Below are 23,901 nucleotides of genomic sequence, written 5' to 3' on the forward strand. Positions count from 1 at the left end.
AGGGGTGGAAACAGTAAGTATAAGCTCATAAAGGAAACATGACTAGAAAAGCTTGGGTTAAACATTAGGGAGAATTGCTAACATAATAAAAGGAACAGGGAAATAGAAGCATACAGCTGCCATTTAATAAGACATGTTACTCAAGAAATATATGACACTCAGTTGTTTGAAGAAATCATCATCTGACATAAAACTCAATAGAGTAGTATTTTGATGACTTGAATATTCTAATTTTTGTGCTCTTCTGACATGAATGGAAGTTACGGACTTTTCGGATGCAAGTAAATTGACACATAGTTGGCACATAGCAATAAACAACCTTCTAGGAATTCAGCAAGGTATAAGATATTGCTAGATTACTATTTACTTACTCAGTCACATATATTTTGGAGTATAAGAAATTCGATCCAGGTAAACTTTATCACCAAGATATGCCCCAGGTTTTTTTTTTTTAATGTTTTTGTTTAAGAAAGGATTTCATTAACCTTGAATTTGCAATCTTCCTGCCTCTGCCTCTCTAGGGGTTGTTCAAAAATTGAACACTTATCAAATCACAAGAATTTTTAAAACAATGTGCTAAAGACTCTGAAACCTACTCAAAGAGAGTTTCAAAGTAACATTTTGAAGGATGGTAGCATGAGTATAAAATAGATGAGAATGGTGTGTGTGTGTGTGTGTGTGTGTGTGTGTGTGTGTGTGTGTGTGTGTGTTATTGGGATTGAACCCAGGGGCATTCTACCTCTAAGCTATACCCCAAGCTCTATTTTATTTATTTATTATTTTGAAATAGGGAGGGTCTAAGTAGGTGAAATCTGGGATCCTCCTGGCTCAACCTCCCAGGCACTAGGATTACAAGTGTGAGCCACCACACCTAACTATCTTCCCTTTTAATACTTGTTGATTATAATTCTTAATATTTATGTTTGTCTCCTTGTTTACTTTTTTACAAAATCCATTGGTTCTATGAGCCAGCATAACAGGACCTACTCCGTTTCTTTAATTACAAATCATTAGTACTTAAAAATTTATAAAACATTTTATTTTTGCCCATTTGTGTAATGAAAAGTGATCACTGAAACAAGTTCACTTTATCAAAATAGCAACAACTAATGTGAGATTTTGTTTTGGAACTTTTTCCAAATAATATCAACTTTCTCATGGAATCTCCTCATCACTTGACATGGTGTATGCCCATATTCATACAATCATAAAAATACCAAACACTTTAGAAATATTCTCTTCGGAAAGTGGAGTCCAGGGAGGAATTTACATCTCCTCTTCTGGAGTTCAAAATAATCTCCCTTAAAAGTTTTTTTTTTATTTTTTTTATGCACAGGCTCTTATTCTGCCACGCTTTTAGATGATTGCATTAAAAAGGAAGACAGATTTCCTCTTGAGCAAGTCGTTGATGGATATTCTTTTGCTCTGTCCCTGGAAAGTTTAAAAACGGGAGAAAAAAATAAAAGTGCAAGCAGGCCATGAGCAGTTATACAAATCACCAACCCAGGCATGTTTAGTTATGGGATTCATCTTCAGTAGTCACTCCAGCCTGATCTCTGCCTCCTTCTACCTCCTAATTAGGCTTGTGTGAAATGAAAATACTTGGTTTTCCCCACTCCTGTCTCTTGGTGTCATTTGCCCCCCTTGTTTTCTTCCTCTTTCCTTCTATTTCCTTTCTCCCTGCACACACACAATCTTTCACAATACTAGATTCATACATTTTCAAGCTATTGTTTTCTCTTATCCTGTCACTCAGCAATACTGAATGCCAACCATGTGGTAGGTTAACTTTCTCATGGAATCTCCTCATCACTTGACATGGTGTATGCCCATGTAGGTAATATCTTAAATAGAAATGTACTTTCCAGGGCATGGGGAAGGGAAGGCCAGTGTGGAGCAAAATGAGGTTGAGGTGTGTACCAAGAAGGGTGTGGGGCCCAGATCCAGGCCTTGAGGACCTGGTGCACATGGGAAGGGGCCAGAGGGTAAGAAGCTCCTGTCAGATACCCTGCTGCTCTGTGCAGAATGCAATGGTTGTGGGAAAGAGGGGCAGCAGGAGGACCGCCTAGCCTTTGCGATCACCTGACAGGTTTTATTCTTGAGGTGGCACGGGGATGATTTGCCTGTAGATGGGATGTGGGAAAAAGGACTAAAAGAAAATTTAAAGATCAAGTTTCAGACTTGAGTCACTTTATCTCACTGGAATTTATCATTTTTTTTCCCCTGAGTTCTCTTTATCTCTTTTCTTTATCATACTATAATAGAACCTGGAACTCTGCCAAGTCCAAGTTCATTCCCATTCAGGTGTCAACTTAGAAGTCACAAACTCCAGAAACCTTTCCTGCGGTTGCTACACTAGGGAAAGGGCACGCCCATGTGACATCATCTTCCTCTTGGCATCAATTTCTGTATTACTGTATTATTCACCAGGGCTTCTAAAACAAGAATTCCATGGACGAATTTAGGAACCAGAATGTAGCAGGTTTTTATCCTAATTCTGCTAAGTGAACTTTGACATATTACTTAAGGAAGTCTCTGTTCCCACCTCTGTTAAGTGAAAATAAGAAATGGCTCAAGTCAAAGGAAAGTTTGCGTGCAATGATGTATTTCAAATGGTTAGCACAATACTGGCAGAGAAAGCATGCTAGATTGATGATCGTCGCTATTATCAACTCTGCTCTTACTGGATTGCATTATCCACCTTCTACAGCCTATCAGAAACCAAATTTAAGCAGGTAATACCTAGGTAATATACTCTCTCTCTCTCTCTCTCTCTCTCTCTCTCTCTCTCTCTCTCTCTGTCTCTCCTCAGTGATACACAGTAAAAATGGATGATTTGCCGGGCGTGGTGGCACATGCTTGTACCCCAGTATTCGTGAGGCGGAGACCTGAGGATGGCGGTTCTCCCTCAGCTACTTAGTGAGGCCCTCCGCAACTTACTGAGACCCTGTTTCAAATTAAGAATAAAAAAATAGGGCTGGGGGTGTAGCTTGGAGGTAGAATGCCCTGGGTTCTATCCCCAGACACACCCCCCACACACACACACACAAAAGGATGGTTTGATTTATTCGCCATATCAGGCCAACGCACATGTGGGAGTCATAGTTATTATAATTTATCTGTCCTCTACTTAATTTGAAGTTTAATTTTCCAGAGATAGCAAACCTACCGGATTAGGTGGGCCTACAGAATTGTTTTCCCTAAGGTTCCACCTGAGCAGGTGCATGTTCGGGAGGGTGAGGAGAAAGAAACTGATTAGACAGGTTGGGGGGCAGAGGGCGTGACCCTCTTAATCTTATTCTTCACTTCCTTTTTTTTTTTTTTTTTTTTTTTTTACAAAATGACTTGGCAACATCTGCCACATCCCAGGCAGAAGCGGCGACGCCTATTGTGTGGCGTTCCCAGGCAAGTGCCCAGCTTTCGCCCTGCACATTTGCGGCTTTTCCTTGGGCATACTAGCAACCAATGGTTTTTAGCTCCCAGTCGCCCAGAAGTTGCCAAAGCGGTTAGAAGTCATCTGGAAAGTCTTTTACCCCGAACCGCTCTGGTTTCAGAAGGCGAGCTGGTTTCTCCAGCGGCACTTCAGCTATTGGCACAGTCCTGGGTCCTGGTCCAGGTGCACGGGAAAGGCTCCCCGAGAACACCGGCAACCGGGACCGCGGAGATGGTGAAGGCGTCCAGGGCACAAACCTAAAGCCTGAACCTGCAGACCAAACGCAAAGTAGAAACTGAAAGTACGCTACCGGCTGATCCTACGGAAGTTATGGAAAAGGCCCAGCGCAGCGCGGGGCCGTGATGCGTGCCGCCCCTCCTGGGATGGATGAAAAAGCGGGCGCGGCGTGGGTGACGGGGACCAGCTGCACAGACTGCCTGGCCCAGCTCGGACTCGCGGAAAGCCCACGGAAGACCAGGGTCCTGGGAGCGATTATGGCTGCGAGCGTGCTCCTGTTGCTGTTGCTGTCAACATGACTACGCCGCCTCCCGCAGACCATGGTCCATGGTAAGCGCTCCTGGCCCGGGCGCACGGGTTCGCGCGCCTGGTGCACCTGGGCACTGCGGGACGCGCCGCCGCCCCCTCGGCCCCCGCCGGGGCACGTCCGGGAATCGCCCGGCCTTGCACTTTGGACCTGCTGGGAGCTCTGCCTCTCCTGTGGTCTGGGCTACCGCGGCGGCACCTGGGGTTGCAGCCCCTGGCGGGCTGGGAGGAGCAGTCTCCTGCGCCTGCTTTCGGTCCCCAGCCCCAAAGCTACCACCTCCAAGTCGCTTAGCGGTAGCAGCGGGCAGCCAGGTCTCAGTGGTTTCAGGCTACCACCACGGACCGTCCGTCTAGCCGAGGTAGCCCTCACCCACCGCCGCCCCAAACAGCCCTTCCCTCGCTCCGGGCTGCGCCAAGTTACTCACAGGTAGCCTGGGCTGGGCGAGTCGCGGGGCTCTTGCAGCTCTGGACTTCCTAGAGAACTGAAAGCGAAGTTCCCCCGGGACACGCTTTTAAACCCTAAGGGACAGATCTCTGGAAAACCCCGTTTTCACCCCTTAGTCAGGCTGGGAGTTTCCGACTGGGGCTGTACGTTGCCCTGTTTGCTGGGAACCCAAGCCCTGGGGTTGGCATTGAGGAAAAGCCAGATTTGGGTTTTTTTTTTTCCTTCTTTCTTGCACGTTTCCTGACACAGTGGGACTAAATGGGCAGGATGCTAAATTCCGCACCCCCGATGAGATACGATATATTTTATTTGCGTGGAATTGGGACCTAATATGGATAAGGAAAGGATTGGCGTGGGTTGGATTCCATTGGCAGCCAGGCGAACAAGGTAAAGAGCCTAAGGGGGGGAAATGCTAGGGGAAGGAGAAAAATGGGTGAGGGGAAGGATCTGCTTAGTGAGCACTAACTAGAGCAAGGGGACCGGTGGGGGAGGGAGCGGGAGAAAGGAACCAGCTCTGGGCTCTTCTTTTTGGTGGCCCAGCGCTTCCTGGGGACTCCATTAGATCAAGAGTCTTCCCTCGCACAGGTATTAAGGATCCAAGAATTCACAAAACTAGGGCGCACCAACCCAGTAGCAAAAGAAAGGAAGGAGGATGTGAGCGGATATCCAAGACAATTATGGCACAGTATTTGCAAGGGAAGTCCTCCAGGAGTTTAATAGAGAATTAAAAATCAGTGTCTTCTGAATGTCTCTACTAGCCGTGCATCATAAATTGTTATTAGAAAACAGAAAATAAAAATCCTAAACTTCTAATAACATTTTATTATGACTGACTTTCTACATTTTGATTCCAAGAGATTCAGTAGAGATTTTAAGCTCCATCAGAACTGAGCATAGAATTAATGGTTTACATTTTTTTTTTTGTAATGTTATTTCTTTGGGGAATTGAAGTGGATGAAGATCCACAATGTCGTGTTCAACTGTATCATGTTTGGAGTGATTTCATTATATTTGGGAACCAAATGAAATAGTAATAAAGATGGAGAACTGAGAAGAATTAGCCTTAACAGTTACAAATGGTACCACCTTAGTGTTTAAGTATGGAAAAGGTTTTTTGGGAGGACTGTTCTGTTAGTCTCGCCACTGGCACATAAACTACTGTAATAAGAGCAAATATCTAGTGTCTTTTTCTTTGAAATAAGAGTCTATGACCGTTTTAGAGCTTGGCCAGCAAGTACCTTAGTGAGGGTCATGCAAAAGAAAATACAGTTCGGACATTCCTTTATTCCCTTCCTTCCTTCCTTTCTTCTTTTCCATTCTCCCTTGACTACAGGTACACATTTTCTTAGAAAGCAGTATAGCTCAGTAACTAAAAACTAATATAGACTCCTTAGCATGAGCAAACCGGACTCGAATCCTGGCTCTTACTAAACACAGTGTATATTGAGAAAATGTTCTGTGGGCCTCAAATTTTCCACCTGTTAAATGTAAGTAACTTGTAGATAAGTACCATGAACTGGAAATGGAATTAAATTCCCAGTGAAAATAAGGCTATATAGTGGACCATCAATAAACACTTAATGGTCATCTTAGAGACATAAAAGACTGGATTCAGTGGAAGGCAAAAACCAATTTATTTATATTCACTTTGACCCCATAACTTAAACAGCTAAGAGTTGAACGTATTATTTGGCTTAAATTAAAAACAACAAGAATTTTTAGACAGCCATCATTCTGGTTTAACCATATTCCCTACTGAAAACAAATTCTTCAGTTTCAATCCCTCCAGGAGATTTAAAGACAATCCCACAAGTCCACACTTGCCTTGCACTGTTCCTGATGGTTTGTCTTTTCTGTAACCTGATGGAAAGGTCAGGAGGGGGAGGAGTGCCTATGTAGTAGGAAACAAATGCAAAGGAACCCATTCCCATGGAGACAATGTCAAAGGACCCTCAAACAAGAAAATCAGAATAGATTACTCTGTATGTGGTGTGGGAGAAAGAACTTCAATTACAGGACAAACTGTTTACCATTACTAAGGCCCAATGTGGTTTACAGAATTGTCCCTGAGGCACTTTCAAATCTAAATAATTTCTCTAGTTGGGTGGCTAAGTAAAGATAAGATGCTTGAGAGCTGAAAAACAAATTAAGAGACCATTTAATCTAAAGTTTTCATCTTAGAAATCCAGTGACTGAAGCTTAAAGGAAATTTTGCTATTCACTCGGTACACAACTCACTGTCATTCCAAGACAAAATTCCTAAGTTTCCATATCCCAAACTCATGCGCTTTCCATTGCTCTAGTCTGTGTGGTCATATCTGGTTCAACGACAATTATGACAACAGAAGAATCTCTTTGCAGCCAAGGAAAATTATGTTTTATAATTAAGAAATTAGTTGTAGTACACAAAAGACTGGTTTTTCACCAAACCATCAGTGGAAAGCATTGGCAAAATGTTACCTAAGGAGTTGGTAGGTTGATGTGATTTTTTTTTTTTTTTTCCTGTACTGGGGATGAAACCCAGGGGCATTCTACCTCTGAGTTACACCCCCACCCCAGTCCTATTTTTTATTCTTTATTTTGAAACGAGTTTTCACTAAGTTGCAGAGGGCCTCACTAAGTAGCTGAGGCTGGCCATGAACCATGATCCTCCCAAATGCTGGGATTACAAGCATGCACCACCACAACCTGTGGTAGATATAAATTTTGAAAGTACTTATTACTGAGAATTGGGATGAAGAAAATAGGTAGTGTTATAGAAAATGAAATAAAGTCCTTTATCATTAAAAGGTAGAACTTTGAAATAACATTTATGAATAGTAACAAAAATAACTCTTTTACTCTAGTATTTAATTATTTCAGTATATTGTCCTAAAAGTTCATTGCAAATAATGTGCCTTATAATTTTTTCTTTTTTGTGTGTTCTTTCCAAAGAATAACTTTGGAATACCTGGAAGACAATAAGAAGTGAGAAAAGAAAATAAAAAGTGTGTTTCTATATAATCTGTATAGATCCACTATAAGGTTAAAACCTTGTAATTAATTAGCAATTAATTACTTTGAGAATCTTCAGGAAGAAGGAATCAGAGTAGAAGAGAGAGGCAGAGCTGAATAATAGTGCATGGAAATGGTTTTCATTCAGAAAAACAATGTGATTACATGTTACCAAAAGATTATAGCTATTTCTATCAAATGTTGCTGAGTCATTAAACTCAAGTTAGCATCCAGACTTAGCACTTACTACCTACATATTATAAAAAATATTACTTCACATTAAGAGCTTTCTTTTTTGTGTGTGTGGTACTGGAGATGGAACCCAGGGGCATTCTACCTCTGAGCTACACCCCAGCTCTATTTTTTAGTCCTTTTTTATTTTTAAAACAGGGTCTTACTGAGTTGCAAAGGGTCTTGCTAAGTAGCTGAGGCTGCCCAAGAACAGTGATCCTCCAGTCTCCACTTCCCAAGTGCTGGGATTATAAGCATGTAATCCCATGCCATAGTAATAGCTTTCTTTAACAGTCCCTGTTACATGGTAGAAACACAACTAAAGGTAACTGGAATCACATGCTTGTAATCCCAGCATTTGGGAGGCCGAGACAGGAGGATCGCGATTCGAGAACAGCCTCAGCTACTTACTTAGTGAGGCCCTTTGGAATTCATTAAGGCCCTGTTTCAAAATATAAAAAATAGGACTGGGGGTGTAGCTTGGAGGTAGATGCCCCTGGATTCCATCCCCAGTACCACAAAGAAAAAAAGGTAGCTAGTACCATAATCTAATCATTATATCCCCTAAATGAATTCTTGCTCATCATGCATATAGATATTTAGTGTCAGGGCTATGAAAAGATTTCTTGACACGCTGGTGGATTTTTTAATTCTCTATTTCAAGTACTTGCCACATATGACAATGGGAAGTAGGATTCCCATTTTTTGTTCCCAAAGTGCTACCTAACCTACTTTTCTGTATTTGTAAAAATATGGGTCACTAAAAGCATAATTTATTGGGGAATGCTGCTGATTTTTGTATGATCAGATAATGTTATAACTGCTGACAGTGTTTTTGGGAACTTTATGATATCCTGAACAAGTTTTAGGCTGTTGTGACAGTGTTAGTTCCTTGGGTTTGAAGGAGAGTTGTTTGTACTATTAATTAGAGAAGGCACATATATGAGATAGCTTGCACTGAACAAATAGAGTTAAAATTCACAGGAAATATATTGTCAACATAACTCACAGTTCACAGAAAGATAAAAACAAGACACTCTGGAAGATTTATGAAGATACATTATCAAGTTTAATATTTCTGGGTATCATTGGATTTCTACCTAGTGTATTTTTACTCCCCCCCTCAAATAATGCCACTTAGAATTTAATTTCTTTTGATTGCAAAGTTGCCTCTATTTGGGGAAGGCTTATCTAAAGCAGACATAGGTCATTGACTAACAGGGTGTGAATCCACTTATTGAGTTTTTCTAACGTGGCAAGAAATTGAACAGAGATATATTTGAACAGAATGTGGGTCTCCAAGCACATAGACACAGAAAATAGGGGGACAATAGGGACAGGAGTCCCAAAATTCAAGTGGAACTTTGTAAGAGTTTGGAAACAAGTAAATCCTCTAAGCGCCATCATTAAAAGGAAAGAACACAATGGCAGTGCAGTGCCATGGGAATAATCTTTCGGGTGCCACCTCCAGGGAGGAACTGAGCATTACTTCAACTGAACCACCTTCCAGCTTTTACATAAAGGAATGATCATGTGCTTTGAATCACAAAATGTCAACAACGTGGACATTCATAAACTGTGGTGTACTTCTTCACTTGTAGATATCTTCTCTTATGGGGATTTTCAATGTCAATCTAGATTGACTAAGTCATCATTACACCCTAGTGTCTCGCAGACGCAGTCTTTGATTTGATCACACCTCTACATTTTTTTCCTAAGAGTAATTTCTACATTAACAAAGCGAATGAGCGAGGCATGGTGGCACACGCTTGTAATCCCAGTACTTGGCAGGCTGAGAAAGGAGGATCCAGGTTCAAGGCCAGCCTCAGCTACTTAGTGAGGCCCTCCGCAATTTAGTGAAATCCTGTTTCAAATTAAAGAATTAAAAATTGGGCTGGGGGTGTGCTTCGGAGATAGAATACCCCTGGATTCAATCCCCAACGCCACACACACACACACACACACACACACACACACACATACACACACACACAAATGAAACCTAAACTCCAAAACATTGTCCTGCCTTGGTTGATACATAATTTCAATTTTTAGAGTTATTCAAATATTATTGAAAAAAACTGAGGTGCACTTTATTTAGAAAAAAAAAATAGTCAAGCCCATTGAAAAGCCAGAACCAAATGTAACATGACATAACCCTTAACTCGTTCTCATTTACTGTTGAATTTAGTTTCTTTTAGGTATATCTTTGGAATTCCTCCCTTGATCCTCGTTCTGTTGCCAGTAACTTCATCTGATTGTGATATTAAAAATAAAGAAAGTAAAGATTATGGAAATATTCTAATGGTCAACATCAATGAATTGGTATGTGCTTGTTTTTTTCTTACATTTTCACTCCTTGGGAAAAATTGAAATATCTTTTGGTATACAGTTTTATAATCAAATATCTATATTTTGACAAAAAGTTAAATAACTACAAAATAAAATGTAATGAACAACCAACTACATACTTTATAGTTGGGAACATTATGTTCTTTAAAAATAAATCTTAACCTAGATGCTAAGATTCTCACTATTCAGTTTAGTCCTATTTCCCATTAGGACCAAATTTTATGCAGGAATAATTCAGCATCACTGCCCACAGTACCTCACCACCCATTTACCATGCTAGTCTATAGGTGTACACACTGGGGGAGAGAAAATAACAGAATATCACATCTAAAAATTATGTGAAGAGAGATGTCATTATTTTATGTAAATGTATATACATGCATATGTATATGCATGATTACATTTTTATGCATGCGCACACTATATAATTTTATATAAGTTAATTATTTGCCAAATATAAAGCTTTTAGTTAGCAGATTTTATATTTTATAGCAGATTTTAATTCACAGAAAAAATAGGCAAAAGATAGCGTTTACTTCTTTTCTCCCTCTGCAGTTTCTCCTGTTATCATTTTGCACTACTATGGCACATTTCTTATAGTTGATGAGTCAGTATTTATACAAATTATTAAAACTCATAATTGACATTCAAGTTCACTCTGTCTTGTAAAGTTGTGTGGGTCTTGGTGGACATAAAACATTATATATCCATTAGTGTGGTATCACACGGAATAGTTTCACTGCTCTAAAAATTGCCTCTGTTCCACTGATTCATCCTTTCCTTCCTCGCCCTGAACTCCTGGCAACCACTGATCTGTTTACTATCTCTCTAGTTTTGCCCCTCCTAGAATGTTATGTAGTTGGAATCAAGCAATACTTAGCCATTTTAGGCTGAATTTTTTTTCACATAGAAATGTGCATCTAAAGTTCTTCCATGACTTCTTGTGATTTAATAGCTTTTTTTTTCTGATATCAATGGATATCCCAGTTTATTCAGCGATGAAGGGGATGTGTCCTGGTTGCTTTCGATTTTAAGCAATTATGTATAAAGGCTTCTATAAACATTTGTGTGCAGGGTTTCGTGAGCACATTAGTTTTCAGATCTTTGGGTAAATACCTACGAGTCTCATCTCTGAATCATACAGCGTGATAGTCAACTTGTTGCCACTGTGACCAAAATAACTAACAGAACAAGTTAGAGGGGGAAAATTTTCTTTTGGCTCAAAGTATCAGAAGTTTCAGTCCGTGATGGTCAGCTGGATTCATTGTTTTGGGCCTGACATAAGGCAGAACATCACGGTAGACAGCCATGACAGAGGAAAGCTACTCAGGTCATGGCAGTCAAGAAGTAGAAAGGAGGAGGGCCAGGGACATTGTTCCCAAGAACATGCCCTCTACTTCCTCTAACCACAGCCCACCTGCCTACTGTTCCCATTTTCTCCCCATAGTTCATTAAAATTATGAATCTATCTACTGAATCAACCAGTGAGGCTTGGGGCCTCATGATCCAATCCCTTCCCAAGAGCCACACCTCTAGACAGTCCTGCTTTGGAGCCCAGTCTTCAACACACAAGTTCTTGGGAGACAGTCTAGATCTAAATATATCATATGGTAATTCTGTGTTTAGCTTTGTATAAGACTGTCTTCCAAAGTGATTGTACTACTTTGCTTTTTTTCCCAGCAATAAATGAGTTGCCAATGTTTTCCACCTATCCCAACATTTGGTATTGTCAATGTTTTATATTTATGCCATTCTTATAGGCATGCAATACTACCTCCTTATTGTTTTAATTTGCAATTACCTAATAACAAATGATGCTCAACACTCTTTTGAATTACTTACTGTCATTTGTTTATATTTTTTGCTGAGGTATCTAAACTCATATCATAACTGATATCAATATTGAGTCATCTAGCCAGAATCATAGAATAGCTCTCCATTTGTGTTTTTTTTTTATTTCTTTGAACATAGTCTTGTACTATTTTTCATACAGGTCCTATATTTTGTTAGACTTCTACCTAAATTTGTCTATTTTAGTGCTATTGTAAATGATATTGTTTTATATTTTGTATTCTATTTGTTTATTGCTGCCATGTAGAAATATGAATTATTTTGGTTATTAACCTTGTATCTTACAACCTTACTATGGTTGCATATTTGTTCCCAGAGTGAGCTCTTGATGATGGTTCTTTGGAATTTCTACATAGGCAATTATGGCATCTGCAAAATTTAATTTTATTTTAGTGTTGAAGAGCTATGTAAATACAACATGATACATTGATTTAATATATAAGCAGCTTTTTAAATCAGATTGAAACCTTATGTGACAAAGAAAACCCCTCTCGAAAGTTCATAAGATGGAAGAAATTGTCTAATTTTTCCCTCTATTTTGTCTTCCACATACTCATACAGAAGTGGCATGATGTCTTGGGAAGTTAAGTGTTTTGCTTTTTGGAAGGGTATGGGAAATTCAAGGTGATATTGAACACTATACGACAAAGGTTCTTGGTTTTGATCATTGACGAAGAAAAGAAAAAAAGTGCACACTAAAGAGCAATTGCTGCATTTTACATTTCAAGCTATTTTTTACATTGACCACATTAATATTTATTATTAAATTTTATTAGCTTGGCAGAAAACCAAATAACATTATGTCAGCAATATATACAAATAATTATTTGTATAAACTATGAAGAGGGAGCAAAAGAGGGAGGGAGGGAGGGAGGGAGGGAGAGACAAAGGGAGTGAGGGAAAGAAAAAGAAACATGATGCTATCAGATATTCAAAAGAAGCCAAGATGGTATATTTTTTCTGGAAATGTAAAGGAGCTGATGTCATTAATACACACAATGTGAAAAGCAGCAGCAACAACGACACTTTATAAAAAGCACAGCAAAGCATGGCTACTCTTCTCAAGGAGACCGATTCACGAGACATGGAAGAGTTCACAGTAAAACACAGAATAGTGCCAAAATAGTCATAAGAATGCTTTTTGTGAATAGAAGATGATAAATTTGGGGGGAAAAAGAAGTCACAGAGAATTAATATCAATGAGACTGGCAGAACATATTCAGCCACTCAGCCTTTCCTCAGTGCTTTGATGACATTAAAAGGTTTAAGTTTCAGGGAGAACATAATGAAGCTAATATTTGTGGTGTGTTTTTCATGATCTAAGTGCTTTTCATATGTTAAATAATTGTCTCACAATATTCTTAGGAGAAATTACTCTTCTTATCTCCATTTTACAAAAGAAAAATTTGAGATCCAGGGCAAAACCAGGACCTTTGTCTGTGCTCTTTACTGCCACCCTCCTGTTTCCTAATGACAATCATTTTTCAAACCTGATATGTACAAGTGACTATGGAAAACCATATTGTGTGGATAGTTTTATGGTTGGGTGTAGATATAATGATGAACCAGGAATAGAATATTCTTTTAAGTAACTTACATGCTGATGAATAAGTTTTGCTTGTAAAGAATGCAAATGTTAGCTTTAAAAGGAGGGAGAATGGCTACTAACTTGTCATTTCAAACAGACTGGTTGCACACCAAACCTGGAAATGAAGAGACATAGACTGTTCTGGGAATAGCACAGCCAATCGGTTGGGCTGAAGGAGAGAGACTCTGTGGTGGGATCCTGAGCTGATCTCTAATGTATTTATATAACATTTTACTAAAATGTGCTGATCCTGCATTTCCAATATACATTTAACATTCTTTTACATACTATAATACTCCCATAGTAAATTCTAGATATATTAATAATGATATACCCAGAAATGAAAATTTACAAAGAATGAGATGAAGACTAGATATAATTTCCAACATTTCCTTCAAGTGGATTTAATTAAGAAAGAGTTGTAAGAGTAGAAAAAATGGAAATGATACAAACTCTAATGTGTAGCTCAAATAGGGCCCAGAACAAGGATGAAATTCATCCTTTCTACCTAACGCCTCTTTGTCACCTCTAATTTTATTGATTTGTATCTTTTGTTTTATTGTTTGTCTGGCTAAGGTTTTGTCAATTTTGTCTATGTTTTCAAAACATCATCTATTAGTTTTATTGATCTTTGTATTGTTTTGTAGTTATGATTTCATTTGTTTTTGCTCTGACCTTAATTAATGTATACATAAACTCTGCTCTGACCTTAATTACATAAACTTTGCTCTGACCTTAATATATACATAAATTTCCCTTTTTTGTAGTACTAGGGATTGAACTTAGGGGAATTCTACTTTGAGCTATATCCCCAGCCCTATTTTATTTTATTTTGTATTTTGTATTTTATTTTGTATGTGAAATGGGGTCTCACTGAGTTGCAAAGGGCCTCACTAAGTAGCAGCTGAGGCTGTCCATGAACCGTAATCCTCCTGTCTCAGCCTCCCAAATGCTGGGATTACAAGCATGTGCCACCATGCCTGACTGGTTTAGTAATTTTTTATATCCCTTTTAATTTCACAAACCACTCACAGGCCATTTAGTTAGCATGTTATTCAATATCCATGTATTTGTGTATTTTTTATTTTTCTTCTCATTCTCTTTTGTGTATTTGTTCTGCTAGTGAGTTTCATACATTCATGCATTTTTATGATGGTAATTATCTTTTTGTTTTCAGTAAGTCAGTATAAGACTTACTTAAAATTTTCTTTCTTTCTTTTTTTTTGGGGGGGGGGGTACTGGGGATGGAACCAAAGGGCATTCTCCCTCTGAGCTACACCCCCAGCCCTATTTTTTATTCTTTATTTTGAAACAGGGTCTCACTGAGTTGCAAAGGACCTCACTAAGTAGCTGAGGCTGGCTGCAAACTGAGATCCTCCTGGCTCAGGCCTCCAAGTGCCGGGATTACAAGGGTGCACCATCACACCCAGCTCCTTAAAATTTTCTTGTAGGGCTGTCTGTTACTGAAAAGTTCTCTTAGTTTCTTTTTTTTTTTTTTCTGGAAATACTTTATTTTTCCACAATTTATAAAGGATAGCCCTCCTGGGCATATCATTCTTAGTTGGTAGTTATTCTTATGTTAGCACTTTCAATGTACGATTTCATTCTTTTCTGACTTGTAAGGTTTCTTTTGAGGAATCTGCTGCTAGTCTAATGGGGATTTACTTCTATGTGGCTTAATGCTTTTTTGTGCTGTTTTTAGAATATTATATTTGTCTTGTGCTTTTGACATTTTGTCTACAAAATATCTTGAAGATGGCCCTTTTTTTGTTTGAGTCTAATTGGGATCTTTTGAGCTACTTGAATCTGGATGTCCATATTTAAATTTTAAAATATAAGCCGGGCATGGTGGCGCACGCTTGTAATCCCAGCATTCGGGAGGCTGAAACCTGGAGGATCACGGTTCGCGGACAGCTTCAGCTACTTAGTGAGGCACTCTGCAACTCAGTGAAACCCGGTTTCAAAATAAAGAATAAAAAATAGGGTAGGGGCTGTATCTTGGAGGTCAAATGCCCCCTGGGTTACATCCCCAGACCCACAAAAATAAATAAATAAATAAATAAATAAATAAATTTGAAGATATAGAAATTTTTCATCTATTATTTCATTAAATAAGGTTTAATGTGTTTTTTCATTTCTTTCTTTTTTTAATTTTCATAATGTGAATGTTCATTCACTTATTGGTATTCCATATATCTTCTAATCTTTTGAAATTCACATTTTAAAATTCTTCACATTTTAGAATTCATTTACTCTTTCTTTCCTTTTCTCTTTTCTCTTCCTTCCCCTACTTCTTTCTGAATATCAATACATGAACTCTTTTAGGGTAGATTCTATATCTAAATCATAATATATAAGTATATGTCTTATTTCCCTTTAGTATCCTATAAGCATCTTTAAAGACAGATTTTATGTTAAGTTCATCTTTATATCTCACAAAATTCTCAACACAGGAGAATCCATATATTTTCAAATAGGCTAGGTAATCTTTTTTATTAAAATTTTTTCTTTGAAATTTTTTTATAAATAAAATTTTAGGTACTTTTTTATGAGAGCCAGTTTGATACATTATAGAATATTATTCCACCTTTAAAATTTATTTTACCTAACTCTAGCTCATATAGTTGCATTATGTAACTCTGTTACCAGAACAGGAGCTGTTTCAAAATATAATGGTTGCTAGAAATGGTCAAACATTTTATCAAAATTATTTAGTCTATGTAATCCCAGCATTTGGGAGGCTGAGACCAGAGGATTGCTTTTTTCCGACAGCCTCAGCTACTTAGTGAGACCCTTTGCAACTCAGTGAGACCCTGTTTCAAGATAAAGACTAAAAAATAGCGCTGGGGTGTAGCTCAGAGATAGAATGCTTCTGGGTTCTATCTCCAGTACTGCAAAAAAAAAAAATTATTTAGTCTAATTGTGGTCATATGAAAGGCTGTCTTGTTGTTACAAGTTTTTAACTTATAAGATCTTATGACTAATGGGTTATAACAGAGTTTTACAATGTCTAATGTCTTTAACTTTGACTCATTTTTATTCTAGGAGCCCTCACAGATTCAACTGCCATCTTTGCACTGATAGCTCAAATCTCATCTCATCAGGTCTACATTTTTTCCCATGAATTCAAGAACCATTTCAATCAAATATCATCTAGAAATATCTACCCAGTTGTACTATGGTGCACCATTCCAAATATCACTAATTATAACTTTAAGCTCATTCCTGTTTCTTTATTCTCTAACTTAGGTAATGGCTTTAGCATTTACCCAGGCATTTAACCCCAAAATATTTTAAATAATTATTGACATCCTCAATCCTTCATTTTTATCTATAACCAAATTATATAGTGTCTTTTCTTAATGCCTGTGTTGGTCAGTTCACTCTATTGTTTTCCCCTACCACGTCTTAGGTCAGGTAGTCACCAGATCTCACTGAGACTACTTCCATTAGTAGCTCCTGGCTGTTCTCCCAGCCTCTGCTGTGCACCTGTCCTCTTAAGTAGCACTTGAGTTATCTTTCCCAAATTCAACTCTGATATTCTCTCCTTCCCAAAAGACTCAGCCTTTAAAATCTCTCTCCCTCAATACTATGGTGCCTTGGTCTTGCATTTGATTCGTTTGCTAGCAGAAGTGGCCAAAAAAAAAAAGTATTAAGTTCTAGTCAAATATTGCTTTAAAATATGTCTAAATATGTTGCTTTTAAATAATTATAACAGATAAATAAAAATAAAGCTGATGGTATAGCTCAGTGGTAAAATCCTTCCCTCCCTGGTTCGATCTCTAATACAGCCAACACACACATACAAAAAAATAAAGAACTGATAAACAAATTGGTCTTCATTAAATTAAAACTTTGCTGGGAGGCATTGTTAATAGAATGAAAAAAGAAGCCAAAGACTGGGAGAAAATAGTTACAAAACATCTATCTGATAAAAAAAAAATACTTAAAGAACTGTTAAAGTCAATAATTAAAATAAGTCCAATGAAAATGAGCAAAAAATCTAATAAATACTTCACCAAAATACATATAGGCAATTAGCATAATAAAAAATGCTCAATATCATTTCATTAGAGAATTGAAAAATTAAAACAGTGAGATAATACTAAACACCTATCCAAATGTCTAAAATCTAAAACAACCCTAAATGCTGGCAGAGAAGTAGAGCAATAGGATTCTCATTCATTGCTCAAGGGAATGTGAAATAATACAGTCCGTTTGTCAGTTTCTTACAAAGATAAACATGACCATAACCATATAAAGCAGCAACCATGTTCCTAGCAATCATGCAATCCAGACATGCTAAAAACTTATGCCCATACTTCAACTTGCACACTGATGCTCATAGAAGTTTTATTTATTCATAACTGCCAAAAAATGGAAGAGCCAGAACATCCTTCAGTAAGTGAATGGATAAACAAACCAATACAGACACAATCATTCAGTGCAGTCCAAACAATGATAACAGGTAATAAGCTATGCAGCCACAAAGGCATGAAGGAACCTTAAGCACATATTGTGTAAAAGAATTCAGTTCAAAGGAGCTAATATTGTGTGATTCCAACTATATAATATTCTAGAAATGGCAAACTATAGAGATAACTAAAAGATCAATGATTTCTAGAGGTTCAGAGGGAATGATGAAGAGATGGTGCACAAGGTAATTTTGGGGCAGTGAAACTACTCCCTATAACACTGTAATAGTGCATATGTGACTATACAGTTGAGAAAACTCATAGGACTTTACAACACAAAGAGTGAACCCTAATGCAACCATGGATTTAAGTGAATAATGTTTCGGAACTGGTTCATGAATTGTAACCGAGGTACCTCACTAACATACGACATTAAAAATAGGGAAACTGTCGGGCATGGTGGCAGACGCTTGTAATCCCCGCGCTTGGGAGGCTGAGACAGGAGGATGGCACAGGTTCAAAGCCAGCCTCAGTTACTTAGTGAGGCTCTCAGCAACTTCGTGAGACCCTGTTTCCAAATAAAATATAAAATAGGTCTGGGAGTATAGCCCGGAGGTAGAAAGCCTCTGGGTTCCACCCCCAGTAACACCAAAAAAAAAAAAAAAAGAAAGAAAAAGAAAAAAAGAAAAAAAAAATAGGGAAACTGTGGGGAAAAAGAAGAGAACAGGGAATATATGTGAATTATGTTCTTTTTTTCTAGTTTTTCTGGAAAGCAAAAATTGCTTTCTTAAATGCCTATAAAATCTAATATAAACTAAATATATTTTTAGAAAATTAAATAAATTAGGGGACACTATCAATACAAATTCTCAAGATAGATCATTCCTTGGTATCCAAGGCTAGTTTCTAAAAGAAACTAATTACATTTCCACAGATGTTTTCTGGGCAGAATGAATTTAAGAACACACCCGTATGGGTTTTTTTGAGTTTCCATGATACTAGGACCTTTGTGAATGACTGAATTGTTCCTGGATGAGATCCACTGACAAGGGAGAATTCATCGTGGGGGAAAGGATGCTTGATTGTTCATGTGATCTGAATGCCAAGTTCAGGTGGATGGAGAGACCTTAACCTGGGAATGAATGTTAAGATTAGCATTGTTTTTCTGATCCAAGTATCCTGCCATTACAAATCTTTTTGGAGACAATACTATGGATATAAATATGAATTAAATAACTATAGAATTTATATCTCAGGCCAATGCACTGTTGGAGCTTGTACAGATATCTGAACCAGCAAGAATATCAGACTATGTTGCATTCTTTTGCTGGGTTGATACTTAGTGATTGCAACAGAAATCAAAAACAAAAAGAAAATAAAAGCATAAGCCAAAAACTGTGGATAGTTCATATAGTCTTGTTTCCCCTACATAGTATATAGAAGAAAACCAATTTATTTTGAATTAAAGAAACCCACTATATTCTTGGAAAATTCAGAAGATCGAAAAAAGACTTCTAGTATAACAGGGAGATAGCACTAGTTTCAATGAGAAACTGAGAAGATCTGATCTTATGGGCACTCTGTCTGCTGAAACTTGTTATACCTGTTTCGATAGAGCAGTATGATCTCATTACAACAAAGAAATAACAGGACAGATTTTTAACCTTTATGATCAGTCTTCATATACTTTATTAAGTGGTCACACAATAGGGTCCAAAGGTATTCATAGCATTGTTATTCATTCTTTAAAATTTGTTCTTGGGATAAAATATTATAGGGAACATTAAAAGAAGCTAAAAGTGATATATAAATATATAAGTTTATATAATAGAAATCTAAAAAAAGTATGAAGTAGAAACTCAGAAAAAGATACTTCTTTGTCCCCAAAGTCATTGAAAAGTGGCAGCCACAGAATGTGAAAAATGATTCAAGAAGCCATGTGATTAACAGCATCCCCTAACACATCAGTTTTCTCAATGTAAGCATATAGATGGCACAATGGATTGGATAATGGTGCCTCAAAGGATATGTCTACCTGGAACCTGTGAGTGTCACTTTATTTGGAAAAAAAAGAGGTCTTTGCATTCATAATTAACAATCTCCAGAAGAGATTATCCTGGATTGGCTAGATTCTAGGTCCAATAACAAGTCTTCTTAAAAGTGAAGAGCAGAGAAAAGACACAAAAGAAAGGTCATTTGAGGACAGTGACAGAGACTAGAGTCACAAAATTACAGGCCAAAGAATGCCAGTGTTCGATGGCAGCTACCCCCCCCAAAAAAAAAGAAACATGGAATGGGTTCTTAGCACCTTGAGGAGAAACCAACCCTGCCAACACCTGCATTTTAAACTTCTGGCCTCTAGAACTATGTGGTAATAAATTCTTGTTCTAAGATTTAAGGAGTTTGTTAACATCAGCCATGGAAACTCATACTGATAGTGTCACAAATGGACAACATTCTGAAAATGTCTCACTAATGCTCCATTTTGGAAAGAGTTGGTGGAAATGCCTGCTGGAGAAAGACAAATAAAAAGAGGAAATGGTTTCCTGAGCATGAAAGCCTCTACCAGAAACAAAACACTTCATTTTCAATGGGAGAAAAGTCCAGATCACAAGAGACAACTATCTCACTATCTCACCAAGGAACTCAGCTCACTGAACTCCATGACATGATTTAACGAGAAATAAATTGTTAAATGGGAGTGTATTATTGATAATGGGGAAAACTGTGCATGTATGAAACACCAAATCTATGGGAAATCTCTGTACCTTCCTCTCAATTTTGCCATCAAGTGAAAACTGCTTGAAAATGAGAGAGAAAAGGAAAGAGAGAGAGAGAGAAAGAGAGAGAAAGAGAGAGAGAGAAAGAGAGAGAAAGAGAGAGAGAGAGATTGTACTTTATTATGTTTAATATTAAAATGTTTAAATGTCATTTTTAGATTATAGTTTAAAGATGCTAATATAAATGAGTGGCACTCTTGGTCATCTGTCTATGGTGGCCATATCAAAGTAACACAGACTGGATGGTTCATAAGCAATAGAAATGATAAGGAGGAGAAACCATAATTAAAGCAGAATGCCATCCATACTGGGAGGCAGCATATCAGCTGTCTGGTGTCTCTTTTATGAGTGCATTAATTCCACTCCTGAGAGCTCCACCCTCATGGCCTAATTTCCTCCCAGAGGCCCAGCTTCCAGGGCCATCATATTGGGGTTAAGAATTCAACATATACATTTGGGGGCACACAAGTATTCAGACCATAACAGAGACGCTGTAAAATGATTATATGAAGTGTAGTCTTTACCATATTGGTGTAGCGACAATGTCTTACAACTTTTGGTTTATGTGCTACTGATAACAAGCTCCTGAAGACTACCTCATGGCTTGCTTATTGATGCTGGACGAGACAGTGCTTTGAGTTACACTCACAGAATAAAGAACTTCCTTCTTGTTCTTCATGGCAGTTTGGTCTACCAAACTTTATGTTATTTGTGCTGGACATTTCTTTCTAGCAAATCTTTATATTTGTTATACCTATGACTATCCACTTCAGCTCACCAGTTCTCTGAATATACTTATTCTGGCACTTGATTCTTTATATGGTCTCATTAATAAAATCCATGGGTCCTATAGTTGAAATAATACATAGAGTTCAGACACATAGCAAGGCAGTTAAAAAGTAGATCATATAAAGACTGATGATTACAAATTCACATTTGGCACAGTTTTAATTGCAGGTTAGATTGCCCCTTCTAGATAGTGTGCAACCATTACTGCATACTAACCTTAAGACTGATGAATGGTTACAATCTCCTAAATGATCAATATGCAGAAGTCGGTAGATTTGCAATCAGTTTTTCTAGACCTCTATAAAAACCTCGATTTCTGTTCCTTGATGGTTCAGTTAATGAAACATTTACTAAGTATTACATAATTATAATCTGCCAGTTCAATGATGAATGACATGATCTGCTCTCCAAGAACTCTAGTGACTAAAGGGAGAATTTCAATTGCATAGAACATTGAAGAATGAGTAAAGCATTTTTTTGTGGTACAGGGGATGGAACCAGGGGTATTGTACCTCCGAGCTACAACCCCAAGCCCTATTTTTTAGTCTTTCTATTTTTTGAAACAGGGTCTCACTGAGTTACAAAGGGCCTCACTAAGTAGTTGAGGCTGTCCTCTGTGATCCTCCGGTCTCGGCCTCCTGAAAGCTGGGACTACAAGCATGAGCCACCGTGCCTAGCCATGAGTAAGTTTTAAGGAGACTAAAATGAAAGAGAAATCTGTTTCATCAGAAAGGACTACTTGAGTTAAAGATTTCCAATAGAATTGTGCGTGCATTTATGAATATCTGTTAGTGGCTGAAAGCGAAGTTTAAATAAGATACACAAGTATAAAAAGGATCTGTCTATCATACTGGTCACAGTCCTTCATATTTAAAGTTTTGAAAAGGAGTTAGACTCTTAAATGAAAAAAAATTGACCTTGGGGCTTGGTAGTTACATTTAAAAGTCGATGATCCTGAGAATGGATTCCCTAGATGAATCCTATAACATTTCTACACACCCAGGGTAGGATATGCATACCTTTGTGATCTGTGGCACTGTATTAAGTGCAGGTGGATACGCCGCCAGGTTCTCAGTAATGACATAGTGTCTGCATTTGACACAAACATTGTTATCTAAGGAAATCTGCCAAATGCTGAATCATAATTTCTGGAACAACATTTATAATCCCAAGTCTTACATAACCTTATCTTAACTAATGCAAAATTAATCTAAATTAATTGATAAAGTTGGAAGTGCATCCCAACAAATAGAATATAGACATTCAATTCACCTCCAGAAAAAGAAATACAATTCATATACAACTTCACAGAAGATAAAGAATAGACTTAATAACTAAGATTTAGCGATTACTCTTTTATGAGATTATTCTTTGTTCTGTACTCAACACTATTAGTATTTCTAACAAAGTTTACCGATAATTTTATTTTTACAACTTAAGACTTATAAAAGAAGTTCTATAAAGTTATTTTCTGCTATACAAGCAGAAACTAAAACCTATTTTTCTTTTCTACTTCTGCATTACAAAAGAATTTTGGGGGCACTCAGGATGATTTACTGTGGTGTATCTTATATTCAGAATTATCATTTTCGAGAATATAGTTGTTTTCAATATTATTTTAGACTGATCTTTTAAATTTTATTCCTGGTGTTCTCTACCATACATTACCATCAATACCAAATTTTTACCTTTAAACTTTATATTTTTGTGACTCTTGTGTTATGGAGACATGAAATATAAAACATCCTGCTTTACATGTATGCCTTAAGGGATTCTGCATGGAAAAATAAACTTCGTGAGAACTGTTTCACTTGGGCTACTCTTGATCATAAGAAGAACTGGGAAATTAACATAATCACATTTTTGAATATTCAAAACTTTTAGTAATTAATGTAGTATGTATAGTCACCTTAGAATTTCAAAGTAAAACTTAGTGGGAAATGCCTTTTTGGTTATTAAGTTACTATATTAAATATCTTATGTTTTGACTATCTGAAAATAGTACTTATTCGTGATCATAACAATGAAATAATGCTTAAGCCAAAACAATTGCAGCTATTCTTCTTACCCCACCCCTTTGATAACCTAGCAGTGTTGGCAGTAGATGAAAAAGAGACGAGAGATATAGGTTTGTCTTCACAAATGCTTATTACCTGACACCTTCTCAAAACTTGTCCATTAGGATGACTTATTATAATAAAGAAATTCAAAATATTAGACAAAGTAAATAGATATTTGTAAACTTAACTGTATTACCTGATTTTCTTTCCCCTACTCTTTTGGTAGCAAATCTAGAACATGGCTTATAAGTTTGGAGGTGACTATTTTATAATTTTGTTTTAGTGTCCATTCCAAACTAAAGAATCCATATTTGCCTGATAAAATATTGCCAAACTGTACTCAATTCCCTCAGATGCTTACAAGAATCTTTCCTTTTGATTTTTGTGCCTTGGTTCCTTCTCATCATTCATAGTTACCCA

The 23,901-nt window shown here is 37.4% G+C and overlaps 1 protein-coding gene across 1 annotated transcript in view; it reads left to right on the top strand.

Moving 5' to 3' along the window:
• Positions 1-3,965: 3,965 nt before the first annotated feature.
• The window catches only part of IL7 (interleukin 7), a gene marked incomplete at both ends in the record, with an annotated part of 41,627 nt that continues 21,691 nt past the window's right edge, over positions 3,966-23,901 (top strand). Inside the window, 2 exons of the mRNA XM_080694757.1 lie at positions 3,966-4,000; positions 9,848-9,971. Coding sequence (XP_080550883.1) covers positions 3,966-4,000; positions 9,848-9,971 — 159 coding nt within the window. The remainder of the gene's footprint in view (positions 4,001-9,847; positions 9,972-23,901) is intronic.

The sequence above is a fragment of the Muscardinus avellanarius genome (genome assembly GCF_963383645.1).
Source record: "Muscardinus avellanarius genome assembly, chromosome: 4".
NCBI lineage: Eukaryota > Metazoa > Chordata > Mammalia > Rodentia > Gliridae > Muscardinus > Muscardinus avellanarius.